The sequence below is a fragment of the Malaclemys terrapin genome, chromosome 7 (assembly GCF_027887155.1).
Source record: "Malaclemys terrapin pileata isolate rMalTer1 chromosome 7, rMalTer1.hap1, whole genome shotgun sequence".
NCBI classification, from domain to species: domain Eukaryota; kingdom Metazoa; phylum Chordata; order Testudines; family Emydidae; genus Malaclemys; species Malaclemys terrapin.
In genome coordinates this window covers 25018502-25035942 of record NC_071511.1, presented here as the reverse complement: position 1 = coordinate 25035942, position 17441 = coordinate 25018502, and the positions used below count along the sequence as shown (strand labels likewise).

Below are 17441 nucleotides of genomic sequence, written 5' to 3'. Positions count from 1 at the left end.
TTGAAATGTTTCCATGTTTTTCTTGAATATGAGTACTACTGCTTCTCTTCTACAGCTCCATCACAGAAGTAGGAACTAAATTTGAATATCTTCTGCAGTAAAGCAAAACAATACAGCTGCATTCTGTTTACATCTTATCTGAGCAGTGTTGTGAGGCATGAAGGACATGTTCCAAAATCTTTAGATTTAGCGGGATGAATATCCCCACAATCACAATGACTTTAGAGTTCCTACTATTGGATCTATTACTAGGGTTTTTTAAAAAACAGAAATAGATGGCTTTTGTTTGATTTGTTAAATGAATGGTTTCTCTCTTTTTTTTATTTTTTTTTTTATTTTTTTATTTTTAAAGATAAGTTTCTTTAAAATGGGTTCAGAAAATCTTACTGAGCAGCTGGAAGAATTTTTAACCAATATTGGCACAAGTGTACAAAAGTAAGTTTTTGTTCTTATTTATTTAATTGTATCTTTAATGCCTAATATTGCCTTCACTAATTTTCTTTTTTTTGAGTCTGCCTACTGTTACCTCATCTCTGTTAATAACACATTGTATTTTATGCTATTTTAGTGTTCGCAGGGAAATGGATTCTGAGGTAGAAACCATGCAGCAGACCATAGAGGACTTGGAAGTAGCCAGTGATCCATTATATTTACCTGATCCAGACACAACAAAATTTCCTGTCCATAGAAATCTAACACGGAAAGCTGGCTATCTTAATGCAAGGAAGTAAGCTACCTACTATTATTTAAAAATGTCAGAAGACCTTTACTTATTTTAAAAAAAGGCATGTTGGTTAAGGAAGTGATATTTATAAACACAGCTATATTGGATTGTACATAAACATTTAATTGGTCAAATTGAACTAGCCACAGAGAAGCCTGACATGCTTCCTTTCTTTGTATTCTCCTCATGTGATAGATTGAGTTGTGTATTAGTTGGCATTAATTTCTGGATTTTAGTAATTGGTCCCCCTATTAATACTTTGCATTATTCATTCAGTGATCTTAAAAGAAAGGTAAGTGTTCTTAATGCCATAAGATGGAGACACTGAGAGAGATCAGGTGACGTCCTCATAGTCACAAGAGCCTGGCAGTCAGGAATAGAGAGAGACCTCCTGATTTCCATCTAGTGGTTAGAGAAATTATGCTCCTTTATTAATGAAACTTAATCCCCTCTCTCTGAATGCAGAGAGAGACTGTGTCCTTGCTCCTGGATATTTGTGCCTATAAAAGAAATATGGAGATATATGTATTTATTCAATATTAATTGGGTCGTAATTTCAGAATAAGCCAGTATTTGAAGGATTAATACTATATTATGTTGCTCGTTATCTATGTATAATACAACTTTAGGATAAAAGTTTGGGTTACAGTAGAATAAGTGTTTGTACTTTTGAAATATAAGGAAAACACATTATGCATTATACTAAACAGACTTTTGAGAACATGCATGGCAATTTAAAGGAGTGCCTTTTTGGCCCACTAGAGGGAGGTGTTATTCCATATATGTAAAGGCAACCTATTGGTTTTACAATTGGTAAAACGAATTAAAGCTATAAAGCTTAGTGTGTGCGTTCCCAGTTTATACCATGTTCTGCATACATGGTGAACTTTATAAAAATCAGACTAACGTTGTAACAACAACCTAGAGGAAAAGTACTTTCCTGAACTTGAACTATGAATTATTTAAATAGTTCAACTTTTGTAGCTAATCTTGAAGTGAGAAGACCTGTACAAAACCAAACACGAAGTTCCAGTGTTTGGGTATTCTCAGTGCAATACCTCAATTTATTTATCATGAAATTCTTTTATATAGATCTGCAGAGGCTATATGCTGTGGTCCATGGCTCCTGCAGGCTCTTCCTGTGAATCAAATAAATAAATTGGGTGGAAAGTGATGGATCTTTAGTTGGCTATGTTGATATTAATACTTGACATCTAAATTAAGTATTCTCAGTGGATTAAAACAAAATGCATTGTTTTTGTTAAAGAACTCTTGATCATACCACCAAAGGGGTAAGGAAAAAAGAAGACCCTTTGATTTTTATTACCCATAACACCACTGGTTAAAATACAGTTGTTTTAACCTTTACTTCTAATTAAGTTTCTTACAGCTGTAACAGTTGGCTGGCATATCACTTTTACATGGTTCATTGTACAACTCAACTGTAGGATTTTAAACCTGTTTAGTTTGAAGTAAAATGGTACAAATGGTGAAGAAACCAACTATGTTGTATAAATTAATCTAGGACTTAGTGAAAATCTATTGGGTTTTATTTTCATAAAAAGACTTGGAGGTCTTGTTTTTCTGGTTTCTTTTGTATTTTTCTAACTTAGGAATCTGGCTTAAACATGCAATCCACTCAATCAGTGTCTTCTTTCTTGTTTTAGTAAGACTGGGCTGGTGTCTTCCAGTTGGGACAGACAGTTTTACTTTACTCAGGGTGGAAACCTAATGAGTCAGGCAAGAGGTGACGTAGCTGGAGGACTTGTCATGGACATAGACAACTGTTCCGTGATGGCTGTGGACTGTGAGGACAGAAGATACTGCTTTCAGATAACATCTTTTGATGGCAAAAAGTTAGTATTCATTCTTAAGATAGTGTCATCAATAAATGACACTATCTTCATTAACTGAAAAAAAGAGACAAATTTCAATTTTGGCTGGTTTAAATTTGAACATGTGTGGTTTTTTTTTTTTTTTTTTTTTTTTTTTTTAAAACAACCCTACAAACTGCCCTTTTTTTCTCCACCATATCCTAAACAATAGCCACATGGAGCGACTGATAGCAGGTTGAAATAATCAAAGCCCACAACAGTTTCATAACCATAAATGGTTACATTGCATGTTGGACAACCTGTAATCTATATTCATTTAAACTGTGTGAATGTCACTTTTTATTTGGATATATTGCATAAATTTATATACTGGATAAATTGGTGTTTTGAGATAATCAAGTATAAGTACTCTTGCATTCATCATAACCCAACATTTAGCCTTAGAACCGTCTGGTGTATATAGCATGTTGTTAGGGCTGAATTCCCTAACAACTGGGGCCATTTGAACATAAAAATATCTTGATTTGTGCCATAGCACACACTAATAGCCTATGAGACCACTTACAAAATTATTATCCTTTTTTATAATAGCCTAATTGTTTTAACAAACATCTGCATAATGACTTGCCTTGATGTTTCTCTGTTGATATTTTTAAAAAACTATTAGTCTTGTACGCATGGATGTGAAAGTGATCTGAATAATGACTTTACATACATAGAAAGTATGAAGTGCTTTTCAAAATCCTTAATCAAAAACTTTTTAAAATAATGTTTTTGTATCTCTATCAACAAAATCATCCATAGCTTGGGTATCTTTGATTCTTACCCTTCCCAGCAATTTTAAAACTGAGGTTGTCATACCAAAATATGAGAAGCTCCAAATTTAGCAAGGTGCAGCACAGCTTCTTATATGTTTTCTTCTAGAAAGGAAGAGTCAATATTCAGTTCTTTACTTTGTGCAGTAATATCTAGATCCTAGAGAAAAAAGGTTGGCGTCATCTACATTAATACTTTTCTTTTGTTTGGACATGTGCAAGGCCCTGTCATTGTTTTGGGTCTGAGATAGTGAGCTGACTAGTGCTTGTGGGGCACAGGCTGTGGGCTGTTTCATTGCTGTGTAGACTTTTGGATTCTGCCTGGAACCCAAGCTCTGGGACCCTCCCACCTCACAGGGTCTTCGCACCCAGGCTCCAGCCCAAGCCTCTACACAGCAATGAAACAGCCCCGAGTCAGAGTCGGCTGACACAGGCCAGCCACTATATCTAGTTTCTGTGTAAACATACCCATGGATGTGAAACCGTCTAGCCTGTTTCAGACCATAGTACCTGATTGTTCAGTTGCTATATGTGCACCCTTGCCTGATTTTTGCATAGGAATAAGATTGCTTACATCTTCAGTTAAATTTAGTTTCCATTTAGTATGTGTGCATAGCTCCCAGTGTTATTAGTACAAGTTACGTGCATATATCAAGGGGAAAATTTACCTCCAGACAAAAAGTTATTGAAAGGATCTTTTTCTTTCAAATAAGTGAGCCTTAGAATTTTTTTATTCTCTCTTCTTTCAGATCTTCAATCTTACAGGCAGAGAGTAAAAAAGATTATGAAGAGGTAAGCTTACAGCAAGTGTGTGGTTGTTCAGTTGCTTTTGCTGATAATTCATTACACATAAGAAATATTTCTTAGGTTACTTGGGAGACCCAAAGTGAATAGTGACCTGAAGATTTCTTCTACCCATACTGACAGGTGTCAGGAAGGTGTCCCTTTGTCTCTACCCTGGAAAAAAAATCTGTGCCAGCAAAAGTGATGGTCAGTGGGGACCTATAGATTTAATTTGGAGGAAAAATGGCCAGCATAGTCATAAGGGAAACAAACACTTACTGCACACCTTTTTTGGGGAAGGGGGGGGTGCTGTATGCTTTTTTCCTTTCAAGTCCGCCTGCTATAGAAAGCAAAAGAAAGCCCAAAATGAAATATCCTGAGTGCCTTGTTGCAAAACAAGAGGAAAACCAGACCAAACTTTGTTTAAAAAGTGCTCAGTCAAAAGATCATAGAATTAATTTTGTAAAAATCATGCTCTCTCAGGCTAGGTCTACACTACCCGCCTGAATTGGCGGGTAGAAATCGACCTCTCAGGGATCGATTTATCGTGTCCCGTCGGGACGCAACAATTGATCCCCGAATCGACACTCTTACTCCACCAGCGAAGGTGGGAGTAAGGGCCGTCGATGGGAAGCCGCAGAGGTCGATTTTGCCGCCATCCCTACAGCGGGGTAAGTCGGCTGCGATACATCGAATTCAGCTACGCTATTCGCGTAGCTGAATTTGCGTATCTTAAATCGTAGTGTAGACATAGCCTTAATGTCTTTGCTAAGGTTATTTTTCATGGTAGCTTTAGAACTCAGTTAAGAAGCAAGCACAGGATCATGCATCCTTAGCAAGAAGCTCAGTGGCGGAGTATAGAAAGGCATTTAATGCTTTCATTATCTGCTAGGAAGACTGCACATCTCACTGCCCACTGCTGGGTGATCAAGCAAATACATGTTTCAAACAAAAAACCAAATGTTTGCTTTCTGGTTGCATTCAACACTCATTCTTCTGTAAGAGTTGAGGTCCCCAGATTCACCTTGCAGCAAGAATGCACCTATGCTGTTGCCACTGATCACTCTTTCAATGAAAAACCACTCTTGTTGAGAGTGATTTATTTACATACAGGCTTCATACCTACCCAGTTAGAGTCAAAGGTCACAATGTAAAGGTTCTTATGTGACTCTTCTCATCTGCTGTCTGCCCAGACTCTTCTCACATCTTGTGCAGCTCACGCTATAGGTGGAAGACAACCAGATTTCGCCACTGTCCCCATTCTGGGATTAAACAGTAGTCCCACATACTTAGTATCCATCCCTCTTCTTTCTTTAAAGGCTTCTCTCTTTAAGTCCAACCAGGGCTTTCCCCAGTGTTCCTGGGCCTCCCCCACTCCCCTCCAGCTCTTTCAGAATCTACACTGAGGTAATTCCCCATAGCCATTCTTTATTCAGGCTTTCAGCAGCAGTTCTTTGCTTCCCTTATCCAGGAACTTCGAACAGCTTGGTCCTATATTTTCCTTCATCTGGCAGACCTCACTGGCTGCCCCTGCCTGAACTTTCTTACTCCAAGCAGCTCCCCCTCTCTAGCTTAGAGAGGGCCTGCAGAGAATGTCTTTCCTCCCTGCAGCTTCCTCCCGCTACTCTGAACTCCTTTGTGAGAAGCTCCGAGTCACTCCCTAGCTATGATTGATAGATAATTGATTTGCCCTCAAGTGGAACCAGGTGAGCTAAATAGCCTCTACTCCAGGAGTTCTCAAACTGGGGGTCGGGACCCCTCAGGGATCAAGAGGTGTGATAAATGATGTGCCGGGGGATGGAGGGGGTAGCTCCCTTTGATGAACACCCAGGCAGCCAGTTAGCTGTCAAATCCCCCTTGGTAGCTGTTTTCTGCTTGCTTTACCTGTAAAGGGTTAAAAGTTCCCAGGTAAAGAAAAGGAAGTGGGCACCTGACCAAAAGAGCCAGTGAGAAGACTAGAATTTTTTAAAATGAGGAAAAAACTTTCCCTTTGTCTGTTCTCCGGAGACCTGGAGCAGCAATGCTATAAGCAGGAATGCTATGTAAAGTTTGAACCAGATATGAAAACCATCAGATCATATCGAGAACTACTTTTAACAACCCAAATACACCTCTACCTTGATATGACGCTGTCCTCGGGAGCCAAAAAATCTTACCGCATTATAGGTGAATCCGCGTTATATCGAACTTGCTTTAATCCACCGGAGTGTGCAGCCCCGCCCCCCCGGAGCACTGCTTTACCGCGTTATATATATAAGTTTGAGAATTATTGCTCTACTCTGAGGCATCTAATGAGTCACAGAGGACTGGTCTTGAAGGGACCAGGCACCCTGTGACACTTTCAAATGACTCTTCAGCATTCATATTCAGTGCCATCATCTTCGGGTGTTGTCAAGTATAGATGCGGAGAGAATGAAGACGGAGTGGAAGTTCACATAATCTTTTCCCTAAACATTTTAATTTAGAGGGATGGGGGTTAAGATGTGACAATAGAAATAATTTAGTTGTGGTTTACTACATTTTTAAAATGTAATTTTTATGAACTACTCTGAGCTAACAAAGGAGGTACTTCTTTAGACTTCATTTGGGCATCTTTCTCCCTATAGATCTGAAGACTGAAAAGGATCTGTTAGCAAACTGCTCAGATAAAGCCTATTGATCAGACACATTTCACTAAATTCTTGACTCTATTTAGGGTTTTCCAGAAATTGTGTGTAGCAAATCTGTTAAACGCTGTTAAATATTTGCTAAATAAAAATATTTATTACTTTGCATTCATTTTTAATATAGACTTTCTTGATGCAAGAATAAAAACGTTTGTAAGCTTTTAGATTTTTATAATTCAAGTCTGAGCAGGCAGTTAAAGGGGGATATTGCGAAATCATGCTGCTCCGTGTTGCTGAATATACGCTGCAATCATCGGGGCATGCACCCATGCACTTTGACAAGGACCCCTAAATTCCTGTGATATTTTTATCACCTGGGATATACCCTTCATTCCCATCTCATTCCCCCCCTCCCCCGCACATCTATGAAACATAGCAGAAAATACTCATTTTTGTAAAATTAGTGAGTTATTTTTGACAGTGATTGTTTTTGAGGATGGTTTTTTTTGCTAAGATGCCCAATTGAACCAGCTCTGCTCCCTGGGCCTCAGCTCCCATCACAGTGTTCAGCAGCCCACCTCATAACCTCCTTTTTCCAAGCGTGCCAGAGAATGAGGTGGAGCTTGTAGCCAGCTTCAGCAGCTCATCTCCCCAGCTCTTTGGGCCTCTGCTGCTGCACTGTTCTCCAAGTAGCCCAGCTGGCTAGCCTACAAACTTCTGGCTACAAGCTGAATTCTAGCTTGGGCTCCATGGAACAGTGTAGGCAGCATGCATTGTAATCCAATTTACTCCCCCTTTCAGGGAAAAGTTGACAAATAAGAGGCAGCTGCAAGCAAGTTTCAGTAAGGCAGGGAGATAGAAAACAAAATATTGGGTGCTGGCTGCAATATTCTGGAGGTAAATTCTGCTATATAGTGAATTTCATGGCAAATTCAGTGAAATACATAGGCCCTGGCCTGTCACTCCTTAAAGTGACAAATTAAGTGCGGGGAGGTGGTGGGAAGAAAAATCAGCTAAGATATTTAAACAGGTTTTTAAAACTACAATATACTTATTAATGCTTCCCTTTTTTTCCCTCTCTTTTAGTGGATATGTACAATAAACAACATCTCTAAACAGATATACCTAAGTGAAAACCCTGAGGTAATGTTGATCATTTGTTTTATAATACCCAAAACTAACCCAAAGAATTACATTTAAATTTAGAAATGTATTCATTTTAAGAGATCTGCTAGACCTAATTTGATAGTATGAAATTAAGTTGAATGCTTCTTACATCTCCGACTAGAAATTTTTCATGGCAGGAAATGTAACTTTGTTTTGTAAAGCAATGTGTGTATTGGCAGCACTATAAACTTCTATAAGCAAGTAATACACATTTCTTCCACCTGAATGATGAAAAGAGGGCACATTAAAAACTAGCATTACTGAAAATGTAAATAACATTCTAAAAGTTAGTTTTCAAGAACTTGTACCTGTATTTTGCTTATCACAAATCATTGTGGTGAGCGATGGAAAACTTCACTTTCTAATCGAGCTGACTGTCAAATAATCCTATGAATAGGACCCTACCAAATTCACAGCAATGACAAACACATCCCGGACCATGAAATCTGTTCTTTTGTGTGCTTGTACCCTATACTATACAGATTTCACATCCTATGACCATGAAATTGACCAAAATGGACTGTGAATTTGGTAGGGCCCTATCTATGAACAAAATTAACATATTAACAGTTTGTGTAGGAAGGAGGCTACGCATGGAGCTAATCAAAGTGGTCTTGATTATTCAATAGGTGGCAAAATATAACTCAGGTTATTCAGAGGTCTTGGAGGACACCCAAAATCTTTGTAAATTAGGGTAATTGGTTGAATAAATGCTCACACTTCTTACTTGCAACTGCTAAGTGATTCTCACAGGTGATGTTACTGCTTTCTGCTAGTCCTGTGCGGTATGTATATAAATCAAATGAGATACTTTTCTGCCTCAGGCCTTTGGCAGGTGCAGTGTTGTGAAGCACAGAATGGTAACCTTCCACTGAACATATTCTAGAGTTGAGAACGAATGGAAGCATAATATACAGGCACTATATTAAATTGTACATGAATCCGCTATGGAACCATGAAATATAAGCTCATCATTAAATACAGGAAACTTGACAAGTGTAGATCTGCCAGTTCAGTGTGAAACAAAAACGTTGCTTGTGATACCAGTTTTCAATTTTTGGACTAATAATGAGTTTGTGGATAATAGCAAAGCTATTTGTGTGATTGAGTCTAAATTAACTAAACTGTAAATAGGAAACCAAAGGTTTTTGTTGTCCCTACTATGCAGTTACTAACATCAGTGAAACAAATGTGAGTTTTATATACATGAATATTTTGATGAATACAGAGTTGGGGCCATATATCATCCTTGTATTAACAGGTGTTGCCATTGATAGGGACATGTGTGATTCCAGCATAGGTTCAATTTATAGTTTCTCTTACTGCATGTAAATAAAATTTAGACAGAACATTCTAAATTGAATTTGGAGAAAATGTTTTCAGTTACCTTTTTTTTCTTTTAATTACTTAGGAAATTGCTGCACGTGTAAATCAATCCGCTCTGGAGGCTGTCACCCCCTCTCCTTCCTTCCAACAGAGACATGAGAGCATGCGGCCAACAATGTACAGTACAGAACAGTTGGTCATTTTAAGAGCACATTTCTAATGGGTGTCTGGTGAAGGCTTCTAAAATAACATGATTTGCAGAAAAGGTTTCAGTTGTCTACAGTGACTTTTAAAACCTTTAACAGGATAAAAACAAGTTCTTGAACAATGTAGCAAATGAATTTTAGATCAATATTTTAATGTTCTATGATGTATATTAAGAAATAAATGATGCAGCACTATATCCAGTTTTTGTACTTTACCATTTAAGCCATGAGGCTAATTTGTTGACTTTTGACAATCTTGATTCAATTTTCTCAATATTTTTAACAACTAGCATCAGACTGCTAGCTGTAGGATATTTCACATTCTAGTATGTTAGTGCCGTAACAATGATGAGAGAAAGTAGTAAATGATTGAAATTGAATCTAGACTGCATTTCTTTTTACTCGGTAGTATTGTTCCTCTTGAATTTCTTCTAATATTTGTCTTGTTTTATTTTTCCCAAGTTTCAGAATATTATATCTGTTTCCACGGTGGAGTTTCATTTGTTATCTATAAGCTTACATCGCTCTCTGTTTTGTTTTAGACAATCTCGGCCTCCGACAGCTCGTACTAATAGCTCTGGGTCTTTGGGATCTGAATCAGCAGCTTTATCAGCACTTTCCTTGGATTCCCTTGTTGCCCCTGACACACCGATACAATTTGACATAATTTCTCCAGTTAGTGAAGATCATCCTGGTCAGGCAAAAGCCTCAGGGCAATCGGGCAGGTAGGAGAAACAGTGGAAGAAAAATCCTTGTATTTGTCTGTTTTACAGTTACAGAAACAAAAGGAAAGCGTATCCAGCCAGTAACTTTGTCATGTGTATTGTCTTTGCTTTGATGTTTTTTGTGATAAGTATGCAGAGAGCAGGGCTGCAAAACAGTATCTTCGTCACACATAACTGTGAAAATGCCAAGTATTTACTGTAGATTGAAGATGTAGTTTTTCAGTTTTGCAGCTGCTTTTCTCACCATGTTTAACAACTTATGCTTCGTAATCATTTGGTTTTAAAAAATATATTTTCCTTTCCTATTGCTTGCTCGCTCAGAACCTTGGGTATTTCCTCTTGGAAACTCAAGAGAAATTTGGTAGCCCTGCCTCCAGGTGATGATGGCATACTGATGGCACTCTTCCTAAACTAAAAGGTGAGTGAAAATGATCTAGGCTTCTAGAGCAATCTTCTACAGACAGGTTATCCCAAAATATAAAACCACTTCTTTCTCTTGCTTGTTTTTGTTTGTTTTATTTTCCCATTCAAAATAAGATGCCTGATAAGATACTGTGCATTGCCTTTACAGAACTGTTTGTACAGAATTCAAGTATTAATCTTTTTTCGTTGATAGTAGATCCCATTCATCTGAGGGAAACTGAAAACTAGTTTGTGACTTAAGTCTTGTGACTTACGGGTGTCTTCTTACAAAAATATTTGAGTTGTGAGTTGTTTGACTCCATGCTGGAGTGTCTGCTACCAGAGAGAAGAAACTTAGAGTTCACACAGGAAAAAAAAAATTTAAATCGTGTGATGTACAGTATTCAACTCAACTCATTTTTCCTTTTTGTTAGAAGAATGAGACTGTTAAACAGTGCATCAAATTAAGTATACAACATATTGATTAAAATAGGTTGATAAGACCTGAACTGGATTCTAGGCAATGAAAAACATATAATAGTGTACCTAAAACTCATGTCAACAAAGATATTTTTTTATCATATACATTCATGATTTTGTCTTGGGTGGGAGAGATTTTATAGAGATGCAGTCAATATTTCCCTAAAAAGATTTTAAAAAAACTACTACAACATTTGGTATAGATTGGCAATGTGGTGTACTTGTCTTAGTACCATTATCACAGTACTTTTTAAAAAATTGTCACTGCGTTTCAGGTACAAATATGAAGTACATCTGTTAGGTGATTTTTTTGCATTTCATTAGACCACAAAAAGCTTAGAATTTACTATTCTGATTTTGAGAGCCTGAAAATGTCTGAGCACCAAGAAAGTCTGGCTGTGGGAATTTTCCTAGGTATATTTGAACAGATGAACAATCTTTTTTTTTTTGGGGACTTGCCATTGTTCTATACATTTTTTGCCATGCAAACTTTAGTTCAGAGTTTAATTATTTAGTTCAATGATTATCCAAAGTTCACACGCCACTTTTGATTAGTTTAAGTTAACATTTCATTATTAACTTAAAGATTACCAATCCTATCTCATAGGCCACACAAATAAAGAAGACAGACTTGTTCTATATTACATATCAAGGCAGAGTCGGATTTATTCTAAAAATTAATTTTAGGACCATATCAGACAATATGGAAAAAGTGACACCTTCACTTGTTTCCTGGTAAAAGCTGATATGAAATTTAACTCTTATTTTTCAGCTGTCCTCATTGAGAGTTTTCAGCTATCCCAGTTAGCCAAGAGAATACCTTTCCTTTCTCCATTCTCCTTGAGAGCTTCAGCTAGTTTCCCAGCTCAAAATTTTCTTTTTACATTACTTTCTTTCTCTTGAGAAATGCAGACTGGAAGCCTAGAGTATTTTCACTTTATTATAATTGAGAGTAATTATATCTCTGCTGAGAGTCAGAAATAGCCACATTTCTCTTGACCCTCTAGGAGTAAAACCCCAGGGATGTTTTCAAAGAGCTGCATTTGAGACAAAACCAGTGACTTCTCTGCAGTGAGTAATTAACAGCTTGAAAAAGTGGGGAAAGGTGTGCTGTTTTCAATTAATCTCTTAAAGGACTACCTTTTGGGTGCGCTTCCTGAAGCTGTTCAATGAGACCTAATCCCTTAAAACTGTGTCTTTTCAAAAATTAAGAAGGTTAAGTGATTCATTGGGGTTGTATTTATGTGCAGACAACAAGCTCAAATTGCATTCCTACCACAACAGTGGGACAAATAGCACCTGATATTTCCTCCCCACTCCCAGATCCTGCGCTCTCCACTCAAATGCAGCAGCTTGTGTCTTAAACCCACATCTAGTAAGTCTGTCCTTGTGACTCAGAGGTGGCTATCGATTTTGATCCCAATCTGTGAAATTATTGTATGTTGCTTTATTTGATGTAGAATGAGTCTAGATTATATGTCAATGGTTTTTGCACTCTGACTCCTGGTTTAATGTTTTAATTTTTTAATAGACGTACAAACCCATTTGGTGACTCTGGAGGCAAAAAATCTGAAACAGAAGGTAAAACAGGATTTCACTTAAGTACAAAATATTCTTGATTGAGATGCTCTTCAAAACTAATTTGATTTTTATAGCAGCTATAAAATTAAGACTTGTATGCCAGTATTCAGTTAAAGCATACTTGAGTGCTTTCTTCATGTATAGCAGCTGTCTCTAAAATAATTAGCTCAGCACCCATTTCTGGACTGCTGGATTTCATTAGCACATACTGTATCATATGAGTCCGGTGAGACTACAGTCTGGAAGTCTAACCATTTGAGTCTTTCATGTTCACTAAACCTAAGTGAAAAACTTAGTAGACAGATGTGTATCTTGCTGTTTCAATAACTGCATCTGTCATTCATCAAAATATTGGAAGTATAATTTTTAGTTAGAGTGGGTTGGGATTTTGTTTATAAGATTTTACTAACTTAGAAATCCTTCTTCTGTGATTAGTCTTGGAAACAGTAATGTTTAAATAGGAAAGCCCAGAAATGGTTGGGTACTGCTTATTAAATACTCTTATCTGTCTTAGATTCCATTCTTCACCAGTTATTTATTGTAAGATTCCTTGGCTCCATGGAGGTTAAATCTGATGAAAGTCCAGATGTTGTTTATGAAACAATGCGCCAAATTCTAGCAGCCCGGGCTATCCATAATATTTTCAGGATGACAGAATCACATTTATTAGTCAGTTGTGACTGTTTAAAGTAAGTATCCTTCCTAAATTTTACTGAAGTTGACTTTAACAAGTATATTTTCAAATGGCACTTTCAATTTGGTAAAATTTACTTTGTGATTTGTTTGTTTAATTAACATTTTTAGGTTAATAGATCCACAGACGCAAGTTACAAGGCTCAGGGTAAGTAATTTAAGTGCTCATGTTAAAGCAACCAATTATTTTTTCTGATTTTATGTCTAATTTTGTTTGAATACAATTTTCATTCTCTTAAACATCAACAGTACTGTGATACTGTGTAATGAGATTTCTAAACTATTTCCCACAAAACTTAGGTTATCAGTTTAGAGAATTATGTATTAAAATGGCTAAGTGAAAAAGACTGTTTTGGGTGATGAATTAATTTGATTAAGTAAACATTTCAAACGGTGGCTTTTTCATTATTTGAAATGGCAAGAGCATAATAAAATTAGCAAGATAGGTTTGTGTAGTGAGTAGTACAAAGTCAGACATTAACATTAAAGTTGGGATGTCAGTTACATGAGTCAGGAAATTCAAAAGATCATGGTTCTAATGCATTATTAAATTGGCCATGTTGCATGTCTTGTATGTGACATGTCTTATGGTCAACTTATTTTTATCTCTATAAATTAATAATACAGAGTAATGTCTTGCATTCTAAAAGAAATCAATGGAATACTTGACATAAAATATATCAATTATGTCCACGTTCACCTTCCAGTAACAACCTTAATTTTTTTTAATTTTTGATTTGTTTGCTTAATTTTTTTAGTCTGTATTGCATGAACAATAATGCTTTACATTTGATCTCGGGTCTTTTTTAGAGAGCCAAAGAGAATTAAATGTGTTCTTAAGTGTCTTAAGGGCTCTTTTTAATAGATGAAGTATGTAAAACTTCTCAATGCTAAAAGCAGCTGTGCATTCATGAACTTTAAGGCCTTAAGTGCAGAGCTGTCTTAGGGCTGTAAGCTGTTAAAGGTGACATAAGGCAATTCATCATGTGCCCAGTGCTCTAAACTGTTTTAGTATGAGGACTCCAAAAGAACTAAATTAAAAAAAAATTGTGGTGTAACTATTTTAACTTTGAATTGTCATAATTTAAAACAAATTTAAACTATTTTCTTCAAACTTGGGTTGTTTTCCATCTTTTGTGAAGTTTTGAAAAGAACCCAAGTTTGAAATTTCTAGCTTCAGCCTTTTTTTAAATTATGGGAGTGCAAAAATGTCAACTGAACATAATACAAAAAGTGTGCGCGTGTGTGTGTGCGCGCGCATGCACAACTCAAAGTTCCTGAACGTATTCAGGTCATAGTTTTCAAAAACAATCCATCCTTGGACTGACACCATATATTGAAAATTTAGTCCCAGAAGGAATTTATATGAGAGAGCTGAATATCTGAAAAAGAGTGTGCATGCACATGCTTAGAAAGGAAACAGGAACTCAGACTTCACTGTAACATTAGTTGTATGCAAATGCTACACTACTCTCTGCACAATATACATTTTTGAAAGATCTGCATGTGTTTGGTCCCTGAATGTTTTTGATAACCTGTTTCAGTTTGCTGCAATGCCAAATTATCCAGCAATTTGATCAGGATATAATAAAATTCTTTCTACTGATCATGTCCATTTGTTTTGTTATTTTAATAAGCTACAGTATATCAATATCTGGTATTCAAAGATGTATAGACCAAACTTTAAATTCCCATTATTTCATCCTTTTTTGGCAGTTTCCTTTGCCAAGTATAGTCTTGTACGCTACACACCAGGAGAATAAACGCCTTTTTGGATTTGTGCTTCGGTCTTCAGGAGGGAGAGTTGAGAGCCATACAACATCTGTCTGTTATATATTTGAATCAAACAATGAAGGGGAAAAGGTATTACCATGTTATTTACACTTTTATCTTGTTTCAGATCTGAAGTGGATTTCAAAGTCTTAGTTCTCATTCAAGTTGTATGAAGAAATTTTTGAAGTGGGTTTTTTTTTTTATGTTTAAAAAAGTTAGGCTGACAGTCCAAGGATCTGAAAGTGCTTTAATACACAAAGTCTTTCTGAAGTTGTGGGAATTTTTCTTAATTTTAAAGGAATATTTATTTTTCATACTTTCTGAATATTCAATTTGTTTATATTTAGATTTGCGACTCTGTTGGACTGGCAAAACAGATTGCTTTTCATGCAGAATTGGTAAGATTCTTAAGTAGGGGAAAAAAGGTGTGTGGGTGTGTACATGCAAAATGCAGCATGCTAAGTATATAGATAATAGCACTATGTGTCTCGCAGCAATCTGCAGATTAAGAATTTCTACAGAGTCTACTGCATAGTATCTAGGTGATATTTAAACTTGTCAAGAAGTGATAAAGATTTAATAGGTTTCATACTAAGACTGATTGGAAAAGGGTATTGCAGATACATTTTTTTGTTCATTTCAGCAGAGATAAGTCATTTAAGGTAAGAATAATGGCACACATACTTCATTAAATCAAACATTGATATAACTATCTTAAGGAAACTCCTACAAAGTGGCAGTGTTTTATATATCCCAATTTACAAAGATTAGCCTTATTATATCTTTACCTCTTTAGGATCGTAGAGCATCAGAAAAACAAAAAGAAATAGACAAAGTAAAAGAGAAACAACAGAAAGAACTCAGTAAACAAAAGCAAATTGAAAAGGTATGTCTCACGATTACTTATAGTACTAATATTTTCATATTTATTAACCTACATGCTGCTTTCATGGCACTGTACCCCAAACTACAACGTCACATTCATTAGTAGAAAAAACACTGTGGGCTTGATTTTTACCTGGAAACTCAGCCAATTTGATTTTTGCTAAATGTACTAAATTTTGGATTTTGACATCTTTGTATGTCTTAGACTATAGAAACATTTTAGGGTTAAATCTGAACAATTTTATTTCTGCGTCACTTCCTGAATCTAAACTTTAGTAAAGGTTCAACTTTTTTTAAAATTTCCATGTGGTTGGCAGCATTGTTCTAGCCAAGCTCTTGGTGGATGATAATGGTATGTCAGTCTTTAGGCTAAAGGCCTCATATTTTCAATGCTGATAGTCAGCTTTGCAAATTCATGCCGCCTCCCCCTAGGCATTGAGCATACCCTGCTACCACAGCAGTGGACCCCTTGATCTGATGCTGCAAGCAAGTTTTAATATTTTAAATTTTAGTCTAGATCCTGATTGAAGCAACCTGAGAAAACATGCATATAAGATGCAACAGATGATGTATTTGAACTCCTCTTATATAGAAACTGCTTTTAAAAGTTTAGCCTTTTGAAAAATGATCAACTTTTACTTGCAACTGGGGGCAGAGTCAAACTGTAACTCTAAAAATATTGTTAACCTAACTGTTACTGTTGCATTGTTTTACTGACTTTAAAATTTTAATAAATAATAAAACTCCATAATTAAATGATCTATTATGAAATCTTACACATTAGAAATCATAAAATCATATTGTATTTCAAAGTTTGAGTTCTTCTGCAATAATGCTCATCAGTTTAGAATTGAGTTTGCTGGGAATATGAATACATTACTTAGTAGAATAAAATGTTTTCTTGTTAGTTGTTCACATAAAACTAGCTACTACCCAGGTGGATGAAACTGATGATTAAAATGATTTGTAATTTAAATTAAATATAGGTTAATTAAAAACACCTATTAAAATTATATTTGAAATTATGATTGCCTATGTTAAGGCCTACTAAAATAATTTTATTTAAATTTTAAAGAAAATTAAGCAGTATATGTTTGCTGCAAAGTTTTTTTTTTTTTTTAAAGTCAAACCACTTAATTGGTGGAAAACATATAGAACCAGTGTTTGACAGCAGTCGCCTCTTCTGCAGGTGCAAAGAATATTTTCTGCATTTCAGTTTATTCAACCAGTTCAGTTCAATGGCTAGCTCATTCAAAGTTCAGAAACCAGTGGGAGTTGAAATAGCGGTAAGGTTTTCCTCTTTAGGTCTATGAATAAAAACTAGATGTGAGAGAATGAAGTCTACTAGTTCTAAAATCTTGAAGGACATTCTGGTCACCATCAGTTCAGTTCATTCACTAAAGATAATATTTCAATAAATCAGTTAGTTTAAAATGCAAA

General features: G+C 36.0%; 1 protein-coding gene across 3 annotated transcripts in view; it reads left to right on the top strand.

Moving 5' to 3' along the window:
* Positions 1-17441, top strand: part of APPL1 (adaptor protein, phosphotyrosine interacting with PH domain and leucine zipper 1) — a 48110-nt gene that overhangs the window by 23015 nt on the left and 7654 nt on the right. For 2 of the 3 annotated variants that reach the window (XM_054035070.1, XM_054035072.1), the window contains exons 9-21: positions 353-435; positions 569-727; positions 2392-2580; positions 4124-4166; positions 7850-7906; positions 9342-9448; positions 10005-10187; positions 12601-12650; positions 13165-13339; positions 13455-13491; positions 15060-15206; positions 15464-15514; positions 15913-16002. In XM_054035070.1, coding sequence (XP_053891045.1) covers positions 353-435; positions 569-727; positions 2392-2580; positions 4124-4166; positions 7850-7906; positions 9342-9448; positions 10005-10187; positions 12601-12650; positions 13165-13339; positions 13455-13491; positions 15060-15206; positions 15464-15514; positions 15913-16002 — 1371 coding nt within the window. The remainder of the gene's footprint in view (positions 1-352; positions 436-568; positions 728-2391; positions 2581-4123; positions 4167-7849; positions 7907-9341; positions 9449-10004; positions 10188-12600; positions 12651-13164; positions 13340-13454; positions 13492-15059; positions 15207-15463; positions 15515-15912; positions 16003-17441) is intronic. The other variant, XM_054035071.1, reaches the window with a different exon arrangement.